Raw genomic sequence first — 13,731 nt, 5'->3', positions numbered from 1 at the left:
TCCCTTACGATGTGCTCAACGAAGTACTCGCGAGCGTGAGCAAGTCATCAAGTAGCCCGCGAGGCTCGCAAGACCCAATCTCCGCAGCAAGGAAATCCCGAGCAATCGCCTCCTGCTCATCTCGTTAGCAACCCCAATTACAACAATACCAAAACTCAACGAACTTACAGCATCTTCCAGCTCCTCCAGCTCCCCCTCCGGCATCTCCGCACAAGCCTCCACCAAATCCTCCCCTCGGGCAGCAAGCAAAATCAACTCCTCCGCCTTCTCCACCACCTTCCGATCAATCCCATTCATCGCCGCACAGCACGTCCCGAAACTCGTACTGCTGCGCTCCGGTCGGTATGTGTACAAATACGTAATCTGCTCGTCGACCTGCGACGCCTGCGTGTCGATCTTCACCTCCATGTGCGCGAAGCTGAGCGAAGGGCGGGGAAGCAGGAAGCCCGCTTCGAAAATCTCGTGGAAGTGTGTTGCGCCTAGGACTTTCGGGCAGTGTGAGCCGCGTTGCAGGAGGTGTTCGAAGACGCCGGCGGCTAGACCGGCTCCGTCAGAAGATTCGGTGCCTTTGCCGAACTCGTCGATGACGAGGAGGCTGCGGTGGGTGGAGAGTTGGAGGGCGAGGGAGATTTGTTGCAGGTCGATCATAAAGGCGCTTTGGATCCGGGACACACTTTCTCGAGTGGAGATGCGGGTGAGGATTTTGTCGGTGAGGCCGATTTTGGCCTTCTCGGCAGGGACGAAACTGCCGATGTGCGCCATGTACACGATGATGGCGACTTGTTTGAGGTAGACGCTCTTGCCGGAGTAATTCGGGCCGGTCATGAGCACCATGCTGGGACCTATTCGATTTCGAAAGTCCGCAGGCTGAGAAGACACCAGTGCTTCGCGAGGAGATGACAGGCCATTCAGATTATCTCCGTGAACATCACCTCCCGCTCCGCCGACAATGTACGTATCGTTTGCAACATAAGCCGGCACCGTGAGCACCTGTAAGGGATGTCTGCCGCCCTTGATCTTGATAATGTTCTCCTCAGTGACATGCGGCCGGACGAGTTTGTGCTGCGCAGCACCGCGAGCAAGAGCGACCAGGCTGTCCAGTTCACCGCAGAGGTCCGAGACTTCGTTCAGTAAGGTCTCATACTCCAACACTCGCTCCCCAAGCTGCTGAGTAAGCTCGATCTCCCTGTCGCAGATCTGTCCCCAGATGTCGCCGAAATGCGCATCCATCTCACGCATGTTGGAGTTTTTGTAGTAGACTGCTTGCTCGGTGGCGAAGGTCTGATGCCAAGGGTCGCCTTGCGGGCCGTCGAATACACTGCTGCCAGTATCTTCATCCACTCTGCAAGCTATCAAGAAGCCGATCTGAGGAAAGAAGATCACGTTGATGTTGGCGTTCAACACGGCGGGCACTTGATTAGCAATGTGTTCCGTGACCTGTGACAGCAAGTCTTCAATCCCATCATATGTCCGCTTGGCAGCATCGAGCTGCTGATCAACGCCCTGACGAACGATGGTCCTGCGTTGCTCCTTGGACGAGTCAAAATCGACAACATCATTGATGAGCTGACCTACGACCGCCATGCTTCGCCTGTCGATCTTTTGTGCGATCTTGGAGCGGATTGGTAGCGACTCGGCCCCGTTCAGCTCGTGAATGTGATCTGCTATCCGTAGGACGAAGTAGACGAAGTCGCGAATTGTAGCCCAGACGGATGTAGAGGCACCGCGGCCCTTTCCGGCACTGATGCCTTTGCGGAGGTTGACAGTGATGATACGCATGTTCTTGATCTTTGCAAGCTTCTCGGTGATTTCTTCTAGAATGGTGGAGTTTTCGGGGCGAAGGAGAACGCTGATCGTATCTAGGCGCTCGTTGATGACTACCAGGTTGAGACTGGGCCGCAGGAAGTACTGGCGAAGGAGGAAGCGGCCCTGGGATGTCTTGGCAAGTGGATGAAAGAGGCCATATACAGAGAAGCCTTCTTTCGAGCCGGCAGAGGATTTGGATGGGCCGTGATTCTGTGCGTTGGGATGCGTCTCGGTAGACGTAATCTGCAGAGATAGCAGAGTGTCTGTGGTCACAAGCATCGAGCCGCTGAGACTAAACATCTCAACCGTCGCGATTCCGAAGATCGGATTTGGATCATGGGGCAGAGACGCAGCAGTTCGCCGTCGTTGGAGATATGAAAGCACAGCACCCGCACAACCGACAGTGATCCTGCTTTCCAGATTGATCCATCCAGCGAGTTTTAGCAACTGGCCATGTCTTCCAATGAAAGTCGCATCTGCATTCGCCTCGTCGTCTTCGAAGGCCACGATATCCCCCGGCACGACAAACGTGACATTCGGTCCATCCCGCTGCCCTATGCGGAGATTGACGAGCTTATCGCGGGCAGAATCGTAGCCAAAATCTCCATTCGGTCGATATTCGAGTAAGTACGGCAGCCTGGACTGATCAACACTTCGACCATCATCAGATGCCGCTGGGTTTAGATTGCTGGGGTCAAGCCGGCTGGACAGCTCGTCATCACACTTCGTGGAGACCAGAACGACGGTAGGATCGATGAATAGTTTGACTGGATGGAGTCAATATAAAACTGTGAAGGCGAGGGCGATGTTCCTTACGGGCATCCACAACGTCCACCCCACCGAGCTGTACATCTTCCATGAAGTACAGCTTTTCGGTGCGGGCGACGTAGTACGCACAACCCACTGTTCCGCGTTCGGTGACATTTACCGCCATAACGACTTCATGGAGGTGCTCCGAGTCGAACTCCAGGTCTTCTGGTGCCTGTTCGAAGCCAGCTGCATTGCGATCCTCACCGGGGAAGGTATGAGAAGACGGGGCCGAAGATGGACTTCGAGAGGGCGGCGGGGCGGAGGTCAGGCTGCGACGGCGGCTAGGACCAGCTATTGAGTCATTGGAGGATCTTCGAGATCCCGATGGCCGTGTGGAGTTGGAAGGTGTTCGTGATGGGATATGTGTCGGCTGGGACGATCTCCGATGCTGCACAGAGCGGGAGTTGTGGGTGCTGCCGCTAGGACGACGTTTTCGTGATCTATTGGAGGGCGCCATGCTGGCTGTACGCTTGTATCAGGCCGTCATGTACTGCCAGAGGAGATGGCTTCGGAGGGGAAAGGCCCCCGAAGAAGAGGTGAGGTCTAAGCCGAGCTCCACCTGCAGCAACAGCAGAAGGAAGGCGCGACCCAGCGTAATCCTCCTCTCAAATACCACCCATACCCGGTAACGGTGATGTTATTGCACCGCTGTCCCCTCACAACCCCACCCCTTTACCCCCCTTCCACTCCGCAAACTCCCTCCTCTGCCGCCTAATATCGACAAACCCAGGCCTCTCCTCTAAAACCGCATACGGATTGCCTCCGCCAACCCCCACCTCAGTAACCAGCCTGGCCTCTTTACTCCTCTCCATCCGTCCAGCCCACACGTTCCACTGAATAGGCATGAGCGCGGGGCTGCTGATTACTACGCCGATGCAGAGCAGGACGACGGAGAAGAGCGTTTCGAGCGTGATGTCGAGGGGGAGGTCGATTTTGGGGTTTAGGAAGGCGGGGATCAAAGTGCGGGATGGTGTCGGAGGGATTAAGGCGGTGGTGGGGAGGAGGGAGTGTTCGTAGGCGCTGTAGACGCTGTGGAGAAGGGAGAGTTAGTTGGGAAGGAGGTGGTGAAGGATGAGGGTACGTACGCGTGCGAGAGGAAGAGGAGGCCGACGATGTTGAGGGCACTTGCTAAGATGGCCATTGTCGCGGATTGTGAGATGAAGATGCGCAGATGGCGGAAGGGATAGAGGTGGATTGAGGAGGTTCGTGACAAAGATTGGGTCCTGGATTGTCGCAAATGGAATTCGAGCTTCCCTTCACGCAGATGGAATTTAGAGTTTCAACAAGGCTAGCCCTTCCACGCACTCTCGCGTCCTCCAACTTCACTCCTCTCTTCATGAGCTCTCATATGCCACAGTCGACACAATAATTCCGTATCATCCTTCACCATGCACCTCCATTCCCATCCCCTCCCTCTCCAAAACCCACAACCATAATGGCTACCCTCCCTAGTACCTCACAGACTCAAATCCTCCACGCCTACCGCCGCCTCCTAAAAGCATCTCTCCGCGCAATCCAATACGCCAAACCCGCCCGCTACACCGCTCTGCAGCACCTCCGCGACGCTTTCCGTCTCTCGCCTGCGTCAGCCTACGACGAAATTTCCATCACGCGCACGCTAGAATTCCTTGACCACGCGGCTAAGACGAGAGGCCTGGAGCACAGGATTGTGAAGAATCTGGTGCGGGTATGGGGCGAGCGTAGGGCGTTGGTGTACTCTTCGGGCAATGTGTGAGTTTCTCTCACCCCTTTTTCATTTTTCTCTTATGTGATCTTCATCGTAATCCTCGGAGAGGTATGGCGTGCAGGCTGATGGTATGGAATGTCCTTCTCAGACGCCGCGAAGTCCTGGCGCTCCGAAGGGAGGCATATGACGATTTCGACCGCACGGTCGCAAACTTGAACGAGAGCTTGGGGCTGTGTATCAAGTGAACTCCCCTTAGTCTGGTTTGCCTACGGATCAATGGATGATGGACGAGTGTTCCGACTGTGAGCCAGAGGGTCGATTGCAGGCTACGAGTGCGCTGGACTCCCGAGGCTGTATTGCTGGCTTAGAGGTCAAATCAAGGGACTGATTACTCCGCCTTGTATCCTGCCGTCCATGACGAGACTGCCGAGGGACCGCACAATTATGCAGTGAAAGGACGGCCCGAAAGGGAGGGCTCTTCAGAGAATTGGACAATGCCTGGAAGAGCAATGGGCTTATTGAGTCTGCTTTGCTCAAGTATCCGCACATCTGTGTTGTATGTAGGATGAAAAAGGAGAAAAAGCGAGTATCGCAAAATGAACGCCTCTCCAGCGCCTACGCTCATGTTGAATGAACCACCTCCACCATCTCAATCCCTCTCATTCCTCCTCGTCCCCCAAACCTCCTCACCTCTCACACCTCTTCCCACCTCATTGTCCCTTCTTCCCACTAACCCCCTTAGTCGGAATCGACTTCCCATCCCTCAAAGTCATCCGCTCCCTCTCCCTCTTAGCATAAATCTCCGCGGTAAACGGATCCTCAAACCCCAACGCAACCCGATAACAAATCACGACCAACACCGTCAACACCAACCCCGCCGGCTTCCCAAACCACAACGCCGACCCCGCAAAACTCATCGCACTCCCCCAATACATCGGACTCCCGGTGACATTAAACGGAAACCCCGTGACGATATCATCCATCAGAATGCCAAAATAGTCGCCCAGGTATGTCCCCGTGATCCCGAGAGCCCACATGCTGCTGAGCACGAGGACGTTGCCGGAAGCGAGGAGGGCGACGGCGAGGGCTTGGCTGAGGGGCGTGAGGAGGAGGGGGTGCGTGGGTTGCGGGCGGAGCGCGCGCTCGTACAGCGCGTCGCGGAAGATGCCGAGGGAGAAGATGGTGATTGCTAGCCCGTAGCAGCCGTACAGCGCGTTGCCGCCTGCGAGCTTCGTGAGGGTGTGGTGGCGGTACTCTGTGCGGGCGGCGATGTTCCAGAAGGTCGGGTTGAAGATTATGCTCGCGGCGGAGACTGGGGGTTGGGTATGTTAGGGAGGGGAAGACTGGTTATGGGGGTGTTGGGGCTTACTCCAGAGGCTTGGCTGGCTGAAATCTACCAGGCCGTTGGTGAGAGACATGATGGGCTTAGGTTCTTCTTGCTGTGTTGTTCATTCGCTTCGAGTGATGGGAGCGAGAGAGGGGTGGATGTTCGTATGGAGGTGTTTTTGCCAATCAGCCAAAGTTCATATGCCCGGCCAATGCGAATTTCACCCGCTCTACGTCATTCCGACCAATCGCGGGGCAGCGATCAAACAGCTGGGGAGCTTGAGTTTGAACGCCTGAGGCAATACAATGCCAGTCCAGATACGAAGGAATGATAAGGGGGCATTTATTATTCCAAGATATTGTATTCGCGATGCCACCAACAATATATACGTGGCCTGGTATCAAAAAAGCAAGCAACCAGCGCCGTTTCATAGGCCCGAAGACCTCTGCCAGCATCAAAGCGCCTCCAAGAGCCTCTCTTTCCATTCTCACTCGCAGAACCCGTAATCGAGCAAGACACAACATGTAGTCACAAGAGGACAAGCAGTCTGGAACACTTCTCCTCCACTACACCTGCCCACCATGTGCAGCCTTGACCTGCCATGGCAAAATCAAACCGTTGCTCTGACAGCTAAAAGCCCCTCCGAAGCCACCCGTTCGGTAACCCTCGAGAATCGCATCGACGGACGTGTACGTGCCGGCGGACAAGAAGTAGAAGCCGACGCAGATGATGAAGATGTTCACCACAAAGCCAATGTAGCCGCGGAAGCCGCGCTTCTTCCAGAAGCCCGGGCCGTAGTCGGCCTGGCGCATGCGCATGTACGCCACGCCCCAGAAGATCCAGCCGAAGAAGGAGTCGAAGAGCGAGGACATAAGGGAGAGCAGGTCGCTGAAGAAGGGGATGACTTCGGCGATAATGAAGGCGAGGACCCACGTGCAGGCGAGGATGCCGGCCCAGCCGAGCCAGCCGACGACGGTGTGCGAGCCGATATGGCGCGTGCCGGCGAAGAGGCGGAAGAAGACGAAGCGGCTGGTGACGGAGGCGTAGAGGACGCCGAGGAAGATGAGCGTGGGGATCATAAAGGAGAAGGAGACCTTGATGTAGAGTGCGTTGCCCAGCGAGCCAAAGGCGGGCGCGACGGTGTAGGTCGAGCCGGTGAAGCCGTAGATGATGCCGCCGACGAGGGAGAAGAGGATGACCTCGGCGATGGTGACGGCCCACAGCGCCTTGGGGAAGTCGCGCGGCTCCTTCATCTCGGCGATGAAGGACGGCAGGGTGATTTGGCCGATGAAGGTGTAACTGATGTTGAGGAAGGCGTTCATGCCGTTGACGTACGTCGTGCCAGCTGCAGGTATAATCAAGGGGGTCAAGTCGGTGCCCTTGAATGGCCAGTACGTGTCCACGGATGGACCGCCGGGGTGGTCTTCGATGCCTGCGAAGATGGTGGCCAGGATGACGGAGACGAAAGTGAAGAGTGCACTGAGCAGCGCCAGCTTCGACAGGGCCTCAAAGGTGCGAGGCAAGCTGGCGAAGAAGGCGATGATGGCGACGATTGCAGAGAAGACGACGGTACAGACGCCGCTGTTGTTGTTGCTGATCGTGTTGAGGTACTTGGCGCCGACGAGACAATGGAAGCCTTGGATGAAGGTGTTGTTCAGGACGAACATGATGCCGGTGAGCCACCACGCCGGGCGCCAGCCCCAGAAGAGCATTTGCCCGACATCGCAGACATCCTTAACTTCCGGATGGCGGAGACAGAATTCCCTATGTGGGTGTTAGCGCGGATAGGCATAGAAGGAAGATGTATGGCACGCACCATGTGATTAGAGAGGTGTAGAGGACGAAGCCAGCCTGGACGAGGGTCAAGATGAGGCCGGGCACAAGACCGAGGATGGAGTAAGACCATGGAAAGGACATGATGGCCAGACAGATGTACTCGGCGAAGAGGAGGAAGGCAGTCTTTTGCCAGCTGCACGTGCGGTACTGAATCGCATTGGAGGCCTCAGCGGCGCGCATCTCACCAATGGTGACCTCGCCGGCAGCCTCTTCGACGGAAGGCTTGCGGCCAGAGAGATGGCCGGCGATGGAAGCAGTGTGCGGGCGGTCGATGCGGCTCATCTTTCGCCCGCCTTGAGGGTTGGTTTGGGCCTCGCTGTCGACGGCGAAGCCATTGTAGTCGCCGCCAAAGCCAGTGCCCTTTTCATTCTCAGACGACACTTTGTCGTCATCCTTTTCGTTGGAAGTGCTGCTGCGCTTGCCGAAACCTAACGCCATTTTACCGAGCGGATGGCGCGACTGAAGACGCCGGTGAAGTGGAAGAAGTGGTCGACTCCGGTGACGGGCTGCAGCATTAAATCCTGTCGAGTTGGGGATGCAGCGAGATGAAAGAGAAAATGAAGAGGTTAAGAGGGAGAGATGTTTAAGGTTGAGACGAGCGAATCGAGATAAATATGGAATCTCGCGTGGGTCGCCAACAGCAGTAGTGCGCGATGGGGATGGGGGGAGCGAAAAGAAGAAAAAGGCGAGTAGCTACGTACCTGGCGGGCGGGCGAGCGAACGAACGAGCGCGCGCGGTTGCAGCTAGCTGGAGGTCAGCTCGCATGTCGTCAGGTAGGCTTTCACCCAACCACGGCAAGGCCGTCAAGCAATTGTGCGCTCGTTGTGTGGGCAGGATCGATGTATGTGACGTCGCTCCGCACGCCAAGGCCCCACCTGCCCGAACGCCACGCAGCGCCGGCCGCTTTTCGCCTTCCTGCTAGCCGCTTGGGGCAAGAGGGGCCATGCGAGCATCATGCTAACTGGGCCGGCGAGCCGGGGATTCCACTTGGTTGATGGTCGGAAGGGGGAGCTCCTCGCGGGCACAAACTGTTGAAATGGCTGGTGGTACGGAAGGGCCCCCGCGAAGCCGCTCACTCTTCTCGTTGAGAGCACGCAATTCGAACTTTTCATCGGTGCACAGTGCATCAAGGCAAATACGCTGCCTTCCGTGCCTTGATCTATCCCCTGCACAAGGCTAAACGCCACTCACGTGCGCCACTTGGTTCATGAAAGCTTGCCGTCTGTGAACCAATGGAACCTTGAGAGCTTGACGAGCCGCGAAGCCGTGTTGAACAAAAGGCTTATGCTATCAAGACGATAGGTCATGCGATTTGGAAGAAGTCAACTACTATTACCAACCAAGAATGACAGTCAAGGCATACCCTCACCTCTCGGCCTGACTCCCCCACCGCACCGCAGCCCCCACAATCCCCAAAACAACACCCACCTCCCCTGCATCCCTCGGCGCATAAACCAACACCAACCCCCCAGGCACAAACCGTTCAAACCACCCGCCCCTCGCCAAAGGATGCGTCTCCCCCCATCCCCTCTCCAGCACAACCCTCGCATCCTCGCGCCCGAGAACCACATGCATCGAGCCATCGAGGGCGTGTAAATGGCACACCTCGCTTGCAAGAGAGCTGGACTGTGGCCTTCGATGTGAGAGGTTGAGAGGGTGGTGGTTTTGTCGGCTGGAATGGAGGTGAGTCCTGCGAGGAGGATGGTGTATATTTCGCCCGTGATTCTTTGAGTTAGTTGGCGTTGGGGTGCTATGCCTTTCGTTACTGGCCGGGGACCAGTCCGTTGTGGAAGATTGCGACTCAAGAAGGCCGTATCAGGCTGTAGCCCAGATTGGCAGTGTTGTGTTGATGTGTCCGGGAGCTCGAAGCGATTCGACATTGCAAAGAAACCGAGGATCTGCACTTGGAGGAAGCCGACGATGGTGGATGGTGTGCCACCTGGTCCGAGGGCTTTGAATGCACGGTAGTCGAGGAAGAATTTCAAGCAGAGAGTAATGACGACGGCGAGCGTGGCGAAGCTGCTTAGGAATTGGGGAGCGGCAGGGAGTGACATTCTATCGATCGAGGTGCGCGTGTAGGTGGGATATAGAAGCGTTGCTAGATCTCACGCCTCCCACGAGTAGTCCGCCATTGAAGGCAGGCACGAAGCAGCGAACACGGCACCCATCGCAATTTCCTCCTCACAACTTCACACTCCTCACCAACCCGCCCTTGATCCCCGTCAACTCACCCCCATATCCACCCCTCCCCTCCCCACCCTTAAACACAGCCCGCGTCGAAGCCAACTTCTTCTTCTTCTCATCATACTTCTTCCTCTTCTTGACCCGCGGATTGCGCACCTCCTTCTTCCGATGCGGCGTGAGGCCCTTGTTCTTCTCAATCGCGTACGTGATCTTCCGCTTGCCGTCCACGCCCACGATTTCCTCAGGCACAACGCGCCCGCCGCTCTCGGCCGCTTGTTTCTGTGCGGCGGTGAGAGCTGCTTTGTCCGCTTTGCGACGCGCGGTGCGAGAGGCGATGAGGTCGTAGTAGCCGTCGTCGTCGCCGCCTGCGGTCGCGCGAATAGCTTGGGCTTGCTTCGCGTCTTCCTCATCGCTGTCGCCGCCTAGATCCGCGGCGCTGGGCTGAGTGTTGCGCTGCCCGCGTTTCTCCGCTTCGGCGTTCAGACGCGCTTGTCGGTCCTTCAAACGTTCGCGATGCGGGATGTCGTCGTCTCCACCTGCGTTTCGTCCTGCGGCGCCACGCTTGTTGGCCTTTTGCGCGATCTGCGAGGTGTAGAAGCGCAGACTCTTCTTTTTCTTGGCTTTTTCGGCCAGCTCTTGTGCTGTCAGTGGCGTCTCGTCTCCGATGTCTGAATCTGCGTCGTTGGCTGGTCGCTTAGATCTGGTCTTCCGAGAGCCTTTGATCAAGCTGTCCAGGTCCATTAGATCGGCCTCGACCTTCTCCATCCGCTCGGCTTTTCGTGCTTCTGCAGCTTTGCGTGTGGCTTCCGCATGCTTCTCAGCTCGACTTTTCTTGACCGGGACGGCCTTGTTATTCTTCTTCGACTTCTTCTTCGAGACGACTTCGTCGTTAGTGCCAGACAAAACTTGGCGGCTTGTCTGAACCGGTTCGGCATCGATGGGCAGGTCTTTTGCGCGGGACCATAGCTCTCTGCAACGTACCAACGCGTCCATGACCGGGTGATCTCGCAGTCGTACGGCAGACAAAGCCGTAGCATGAGGATCTCCCTCCGCTGCAGGGGAGGTCAAAAGGGCAAAGTACATCGTCAAAGCCCCAGCATAAGCAGAAGCCGCTCGGATCTTCGCCGTCAGATTCGGCGCAGAGTCTTCCGTGTATTGCTTCCTCCACCACACGATGTCTCTGCTCAGAATTCTCTGCTCGGCGAGAATCTGCAACAGCTCGTTGCTCAACGGCTCAAACTCCGGGTAGCGGGAATGCAGCAACTTCAATCGCTCCGCAGGCAGCATGTCCTTCCCAACCTGCAGCTGCGGCAAAGTCTCCGTCACCACACGAGCATCAGCATCCTCCTCTTCCTCGTCCGCCTCCCCTTTCCACTCTCCCTCATCAAAGCCATAATCCGCAGCAGTCAAAGCCTGCAACTGCTTCCGCTGCAACCGCAACGCCTCCGCCTCTTCCTCCAACGCCTGCTCTTCCGTCTCAATCTCATCGGCACCATAGATATCGTCCTTGGCAGTGCTCCAACCCAGGGCGTCTTCCTCATGCTCACTGCGCTCATCTCCACTCCCATCAGAACCATCCACCTCCTCATCCTCCTCTTCCTCATCATCCTCATCCTCAACCCCCAAAACCTCCTCCCCCTCCTCCTCAAGAAACGCCTCCTCCTCCATCACCTTCCGCCTCCTCTTCGCCTCCGGCCCCTCGTCTAGCAAAATCGCATCGCGCCCAAGGTGGAACTCATCATCCGAGTCGGCGACATCTTCGAATGTCGTGATGCGTTTCCGCGAAGGGGCATGCGCCTCGATGTCCGGATTGGTGGTGAAGGGGAGTTCTTCGGATCGAGCGAAGGAGGGTGCTTTGCGCTTTTTGGCCATGATTGGAATCTTACTCTTTGCAGAGGATGGAAGTATCGTGGTATGGAAGTGAAGCGGGCAACTTTTTGGGGGAAATTTTGAAGCTTCTGTGTTGATTGGCCAGATTGAAGCGGACGCTAGCGGGCGTGCCTCGGGATGTCCGCCGTCGGCCTTGCGGTGCATCTCCGTGCTGTCAAGGTCGCAAACTTCGGCGAGTCTTCCGGACGCTCTCTTCGCGTTGGAAATGGCGCTGGTAGTGAGATGTGGCATACAGCCGTCAGGTCGATGAGTTCGATCGAACACTTGATTCCAGTCAAACGGGGTTTCAATGGCACGCTCTGGACACATGTTCTACGAGGGATTGGTCTTGTCTCAACACATTGGATACAATGCTAAGTCACTGCTTCTATGTAATGTCCAATGCACGCACGAAGGGGGTATAACACGCTCTTTGTCTCTTCTCTTGCTGTACACTTTGTACGCGATGCGCGCTCTGTTACTCCATCGAACCATCCCAACGCAATGCAACATCATTCATATCAAGCCAAAGACACACTCATCTATTCATTTCACGGCCTCCTCGATCCCGACTGTCGCCCAGAATGCCGCGAATACCGTTCTGATCTTCGCTGACCCGAGCTTTCGCTACCTGTTCGCAGTAAATTAGCACGTCGATCTCTCTCGATTAGTTGGGGGGATCACTCACTCGCACTGGTATAGTAGTTCGACGAAAAGTTCGACTCGGAGTACTTCTCCTGCTCCCTCCGCTCACGATTCCGATTCTCATCCCGCCGTCTCTTCAACCCCAAAAGCGCCCACAAACCCGCCAACCCGGCCCCAACGCCCAGCAAATCCACACCAATCCGCTCCTCGCGCTCCCTTCTCGACTTCTTCGGTGCTCCATACCACGTCCGCTGCTGCCCGCCGGACGAGTAGTGCGTGCGACGCGTATACTCGTCCACCTCGGTGACGCGCTTCTTCTTCCCGAAGCCGAAGATGGCGAGCAGGCCGTCCCAGATGCCGCGGAGGCAGCAGCAGAAGCAGAGCAGGGCGAGCAGGAAGATGCCGACGAGGACGCCGATGACGATGCCTGCGATGGCGCCGCCGGAGAGGTGGGGGGAGGAGTGGAATTCGGAGATGGTGACGTTGGCGCCGGTGGCGACGGGGGTGATGTAGGCGACTGTGGTGGTGGGGCTCGAAGTTTGGGTGATGAGGATGCCGGAGGAGGTGGTTTGGCGGACGCCGGGGGAGGCGCTGGAGGTGGGGGCGGCCTGGGTGGTCGTTGTGCGTTGGGATTGAGAGGTGATGATCTCCGTTGCGGTCGTTGTTGTCTCGCCTGGGTAGGCGGGGGCGCAGTGACCGGGGGACTTGCAGTACTGGTCTTTGTCGCAGCAAATCCTCCCGCACGAACTCTCGCCTAGAGCATAATTACAGCGAGCCGTGCTCGTCTCCTGGATGTACCGCGTAACAGTCGTAGTAACGGTCTCTTCATCCGTCACCGTCGTCGCCATGTACGTCGTCCAGTAGCCCCCGCTCGCCTTCTGACTGGCGAGCGGCGTGCATTCCGCCTGCGTCAAGTAGTTGGTGTAGCAGCCGCTGCCGGCGTTGCAGCATAGCTGGGAGGAGTACCCGCATTTGACGCCGTTGCATTCCCATCTTGCAAACAGCTCGTTGTAGTCGAAGCCGCCGAGGGCGCGGGGAGGCGGATGAGGGTTTGCGGTGGTGGGGGTTGGTGAGAGGAGGATGGTGGCGATGAGGTGAAGAAGGGGTGCGGGAGCGAGATGTAGCCGCATCTTTCGGAAGGGTGGTGGGAGTTGGGATGGAATGTGGTGTGGTGTGGAATGCTCGAGCTCGAGCAAAGGTGAGCCCCACTTCCGGGCGTTGCGAAGATGTGCGGGACGTGGGAGTGTCAGGGCGATATCATTCTTCGGTGTCGATAGGGATGATGTCGAAAAGCTCCGGCAAGGTGCAGACGGAGAATTTGGGGAAAGAGAGTCGAGTGGGAGGGAGTTCCAAGGTTGAGAGAGGTGTCAAAAATCTCCCCCACCGCCTTTTGGTTGGCGCGGAGGTTTACAGCTTCCCAGCCTCCTCTGCAAAAAAGCCCCGCCACCAGTAATCATTCGGCTGATGGGTCATGCAGCTACGTCAGCCGGAGTTTTTTAATTTTTAATTAGGCAGACCCATCTACTCCAGCTCCATCGTCATCAATGATATAACTACAAATCATTT

The 13,731-nt window shown here is 56.8% G+C and overlaps 7 protein-coding genes across 7 annotated transcripts; 1 reads left to right on the top strand and 6 right to left on the bottom strand.

Moving 5' to 3' along the window:
• Positions 1 to 4: 4 nt before the first annotated feature.
• BDY17DRAFT_245701 (muts domain V-domain-containing protein) lies at positions 5 to 3,073 on the bottom strand (the record flags this gene model as incomplete). The annotated part of the gene is made up of 3 exons (XM_033730653.1): positions 5 to 112; positions 169 to 2,573; positions 2,623 to 3,073. 3 exons carry the CDS (start codon positions 3,071 to 3,073, stop codon positions 5 to 7), a joined length of 2,964 nt encoding a protein of 987 aa, XP_033593426.1.
• Positions 3,074 to 3,172: 99 nt separating this feature from the next.
• On the bottom strand, positions 3,173 to 3,865 carry BDY17DRAFT_87350 (magnesium transporter). Its single transcript, XM_033738793.1, has 2 exons — positions 3,702 to 3,865; positions 3,173 to 3,645 (listed from the first exon to the last, which is right to left on the bottom strand). The coding sequence occupies exons 1-2, from the start codon at positions 3,755 to 3,757 to the stop codon at positions 3,273 to 3,275; spliced, it is 429 nt and encodes a 142-aa protein (XP_033593425.1). The 5' UTR covers positions 3,758 to 3,865; the 3' UTR covers positions 3,173 to 3,272.
• A 45-nt stretch (positions 3,866 to 3,910) lies between these two features.
• On the top strand, positions 3,911 to 4,724 carry BDY17DRAFT_87314 (uncharacterized protein). Its single transcript, XM_033738792.1, has 2 exons — positions 3,911 to 4,347; positions 4,452 to 4,724. Exons 1-2 carry the CDS (start codon positions 4,052 to 4,054, stop codon positions 4,546 to 4,548), a joined length of 393 nt encoding a protein of 130 aa, XP_033593424.1. The 5' UTR covers positions 3,911 to 4,051; the 3' UTR covers positions 4,549 to 4,724.
• Positions 4,725 to 5,013: 289 nt separating this feature from the next.
• BDY17DRAFT_321614 (phospholipid methyltransferase-domain-containing protein) lies at positions 5,014 to 5,721 on the bottom strand (the record flags this gene model as incomplete). The annotated part of the gene is made up of 2 exons (XM_033736658.1): positions 5,014 to 5,615; positions 5,673 to 5,721. 2 exons carry the CDS (start codon positions 5,719 to 5,721, stop codon positions 5,014 to 5,016), a joined length of 651 nt encoding a protein of 216 aa, XP_033593423.1.
• Positions 5,722 to 5,967: 246 nt separating this feature from the next.
• Positions 5,968 to 8,241, bottom strand: BDY17DRAFT_276914 (transmembrane amino acid transporter protein-domain-containing protein). The gene is made up of 2 exons (XM_033731998.1): positions 7,447 to 8,241; positions 5,968 to 7,394 (listed from the first exon to the last, which is right to left on the bottom strand). Exons 1-2 carry the CDS (start codon positions 7,902 to 7,904, stop codon positions 6,197 to 6,199), a joined length of 1,656 nt encoding a protein of 551 aa, XP_033593422.1. The 5' UTR covers positions 7,905 to 8,241; the 3' UTR covers positions 5,968 to 6,196.
• Positions 8,242 to 9,648: 1,407 nt separating this feature from the next.
• On the bottom strand, positions 9,649 to 11,523 carry BDY17DRAFT_315467 (Sas10 C-terminal domain-containing protein; the record flags this gene model as incomplete). The annotated part of the gene is made up of 1 exon (XM_033735912.1): positions 9,649 to 11,523. The coding sequence occupies one exon, from the start codon at positions 11,521 to 11,523 to the stop codon at positions 9,649 to 9,651; it is 1,875 nt and encodes a 624-aa protein (XP_033593421.1).
• A 346-nt stretch (positions 11,524 to 11,869) lies between these two features.
• On the bottom strand, positions 11,870 to 13,523 carry BDY17DRAFT_292220 (uncharacterized protein). The gene is made up of 2 exons (XM_033732786.1): positions 12,209 to 13,523; positions 11,870 to 12,151 (listed from the first exon to the last, which is right to left on the bottom strand). Exons 1-2 carry the CDS (start codon positions 13,293 to 13,295, stop codon positions 12,072 to 12,074), a joined length of 1,167 nt encoding a protein of 388 aa, XP_033593420.1. The 5' UTR covers positions 13,296 to 13,523; the 3' UTR covers positions 11,870 to 12,071.
• Between the last annotated feature and the right edge of the window lie 208 nt (positions 13,524 to 13,731).

Source organism: Neohortaea acidophila, assembly GCF_010093505.1.
Source record: "Neohortaea acidophila strain CBS 113389 unplaced genomic scaffold BDY17scaffold_2, whole genome shotgun sequence".
Classification (NCBI taxonomy): Eukaryota; Fungi; Ascomycota; class Dothideomycetes; order Mycosphaerellales; family Teratosphaeriaceae; genus Neohortaea; species Neohortaea acidophila.
Note: the sequence above shows the minus strand (reverse complement) of the source record. Positions and strands in the feature narration are given on the sequence as shown.

Bases quoted from the DNA above. Each gene is read 5' to 3' on its own strand.
- BDY17DRAFT_276914 (XM_033731998.1), bottom strand. From the start codon at position 7,904: ATGGCGTTAGGTTTCGGCAAGCGCAGCAGCACTTCCAACGAAAAGGAT. The intron at 7,395-7,446 runs GTGCGTGCCATA...ACACCCACATAG, and splicing joins TACACCTCTCTAATCACATG to GGAATTCTGTCTCCGCCATC.
- BDY17DRAFT_292220 (XM_033732786.1), bottom strand. From the start codon at position 13,295: ATGCGGCTACATCTCGCTCCCGCACCCCTTCTTCACCTCATCGCCACC. The intron at 12,152-12,208 runs GTGAGTGATCCC...TACTGCGAACAG, and splicing joins GAACTACTATACCAGTGCGA to GTAGCGAAAGCTCGGGTCAG.
- BDY17DRAFT_87314 (XM_033738792.1), top strand. From the start codon at position 4,052: ATGGCTACCCTCCCTAGTACCTCACAGACTCAAATCCTCCACGCCTAC. The intron at 4,348-4,451 runs GTGAGTTTCTCT...TGTCCTTCTCAG, and splicing joins GTGTACTCTTCGGGCAATGT to ACGCCGCGAAGTCCTGGCGC.
- BDY17DRAFT_87350 (XM_033738793.1), bottom strand. From the start codon at position 3,757: ATGGCCATCTTAGCAAGTGCCCTCAACATCGTCGGCCTCCTCTTCCTC. The intron at 3,646-3,701 runs GTACGTACCCTC...CCTTCTCCACAG, and splicing joins CTCCTCTTCCTCTCGCACGC to CGTCTACAGCGCCTACGAAC.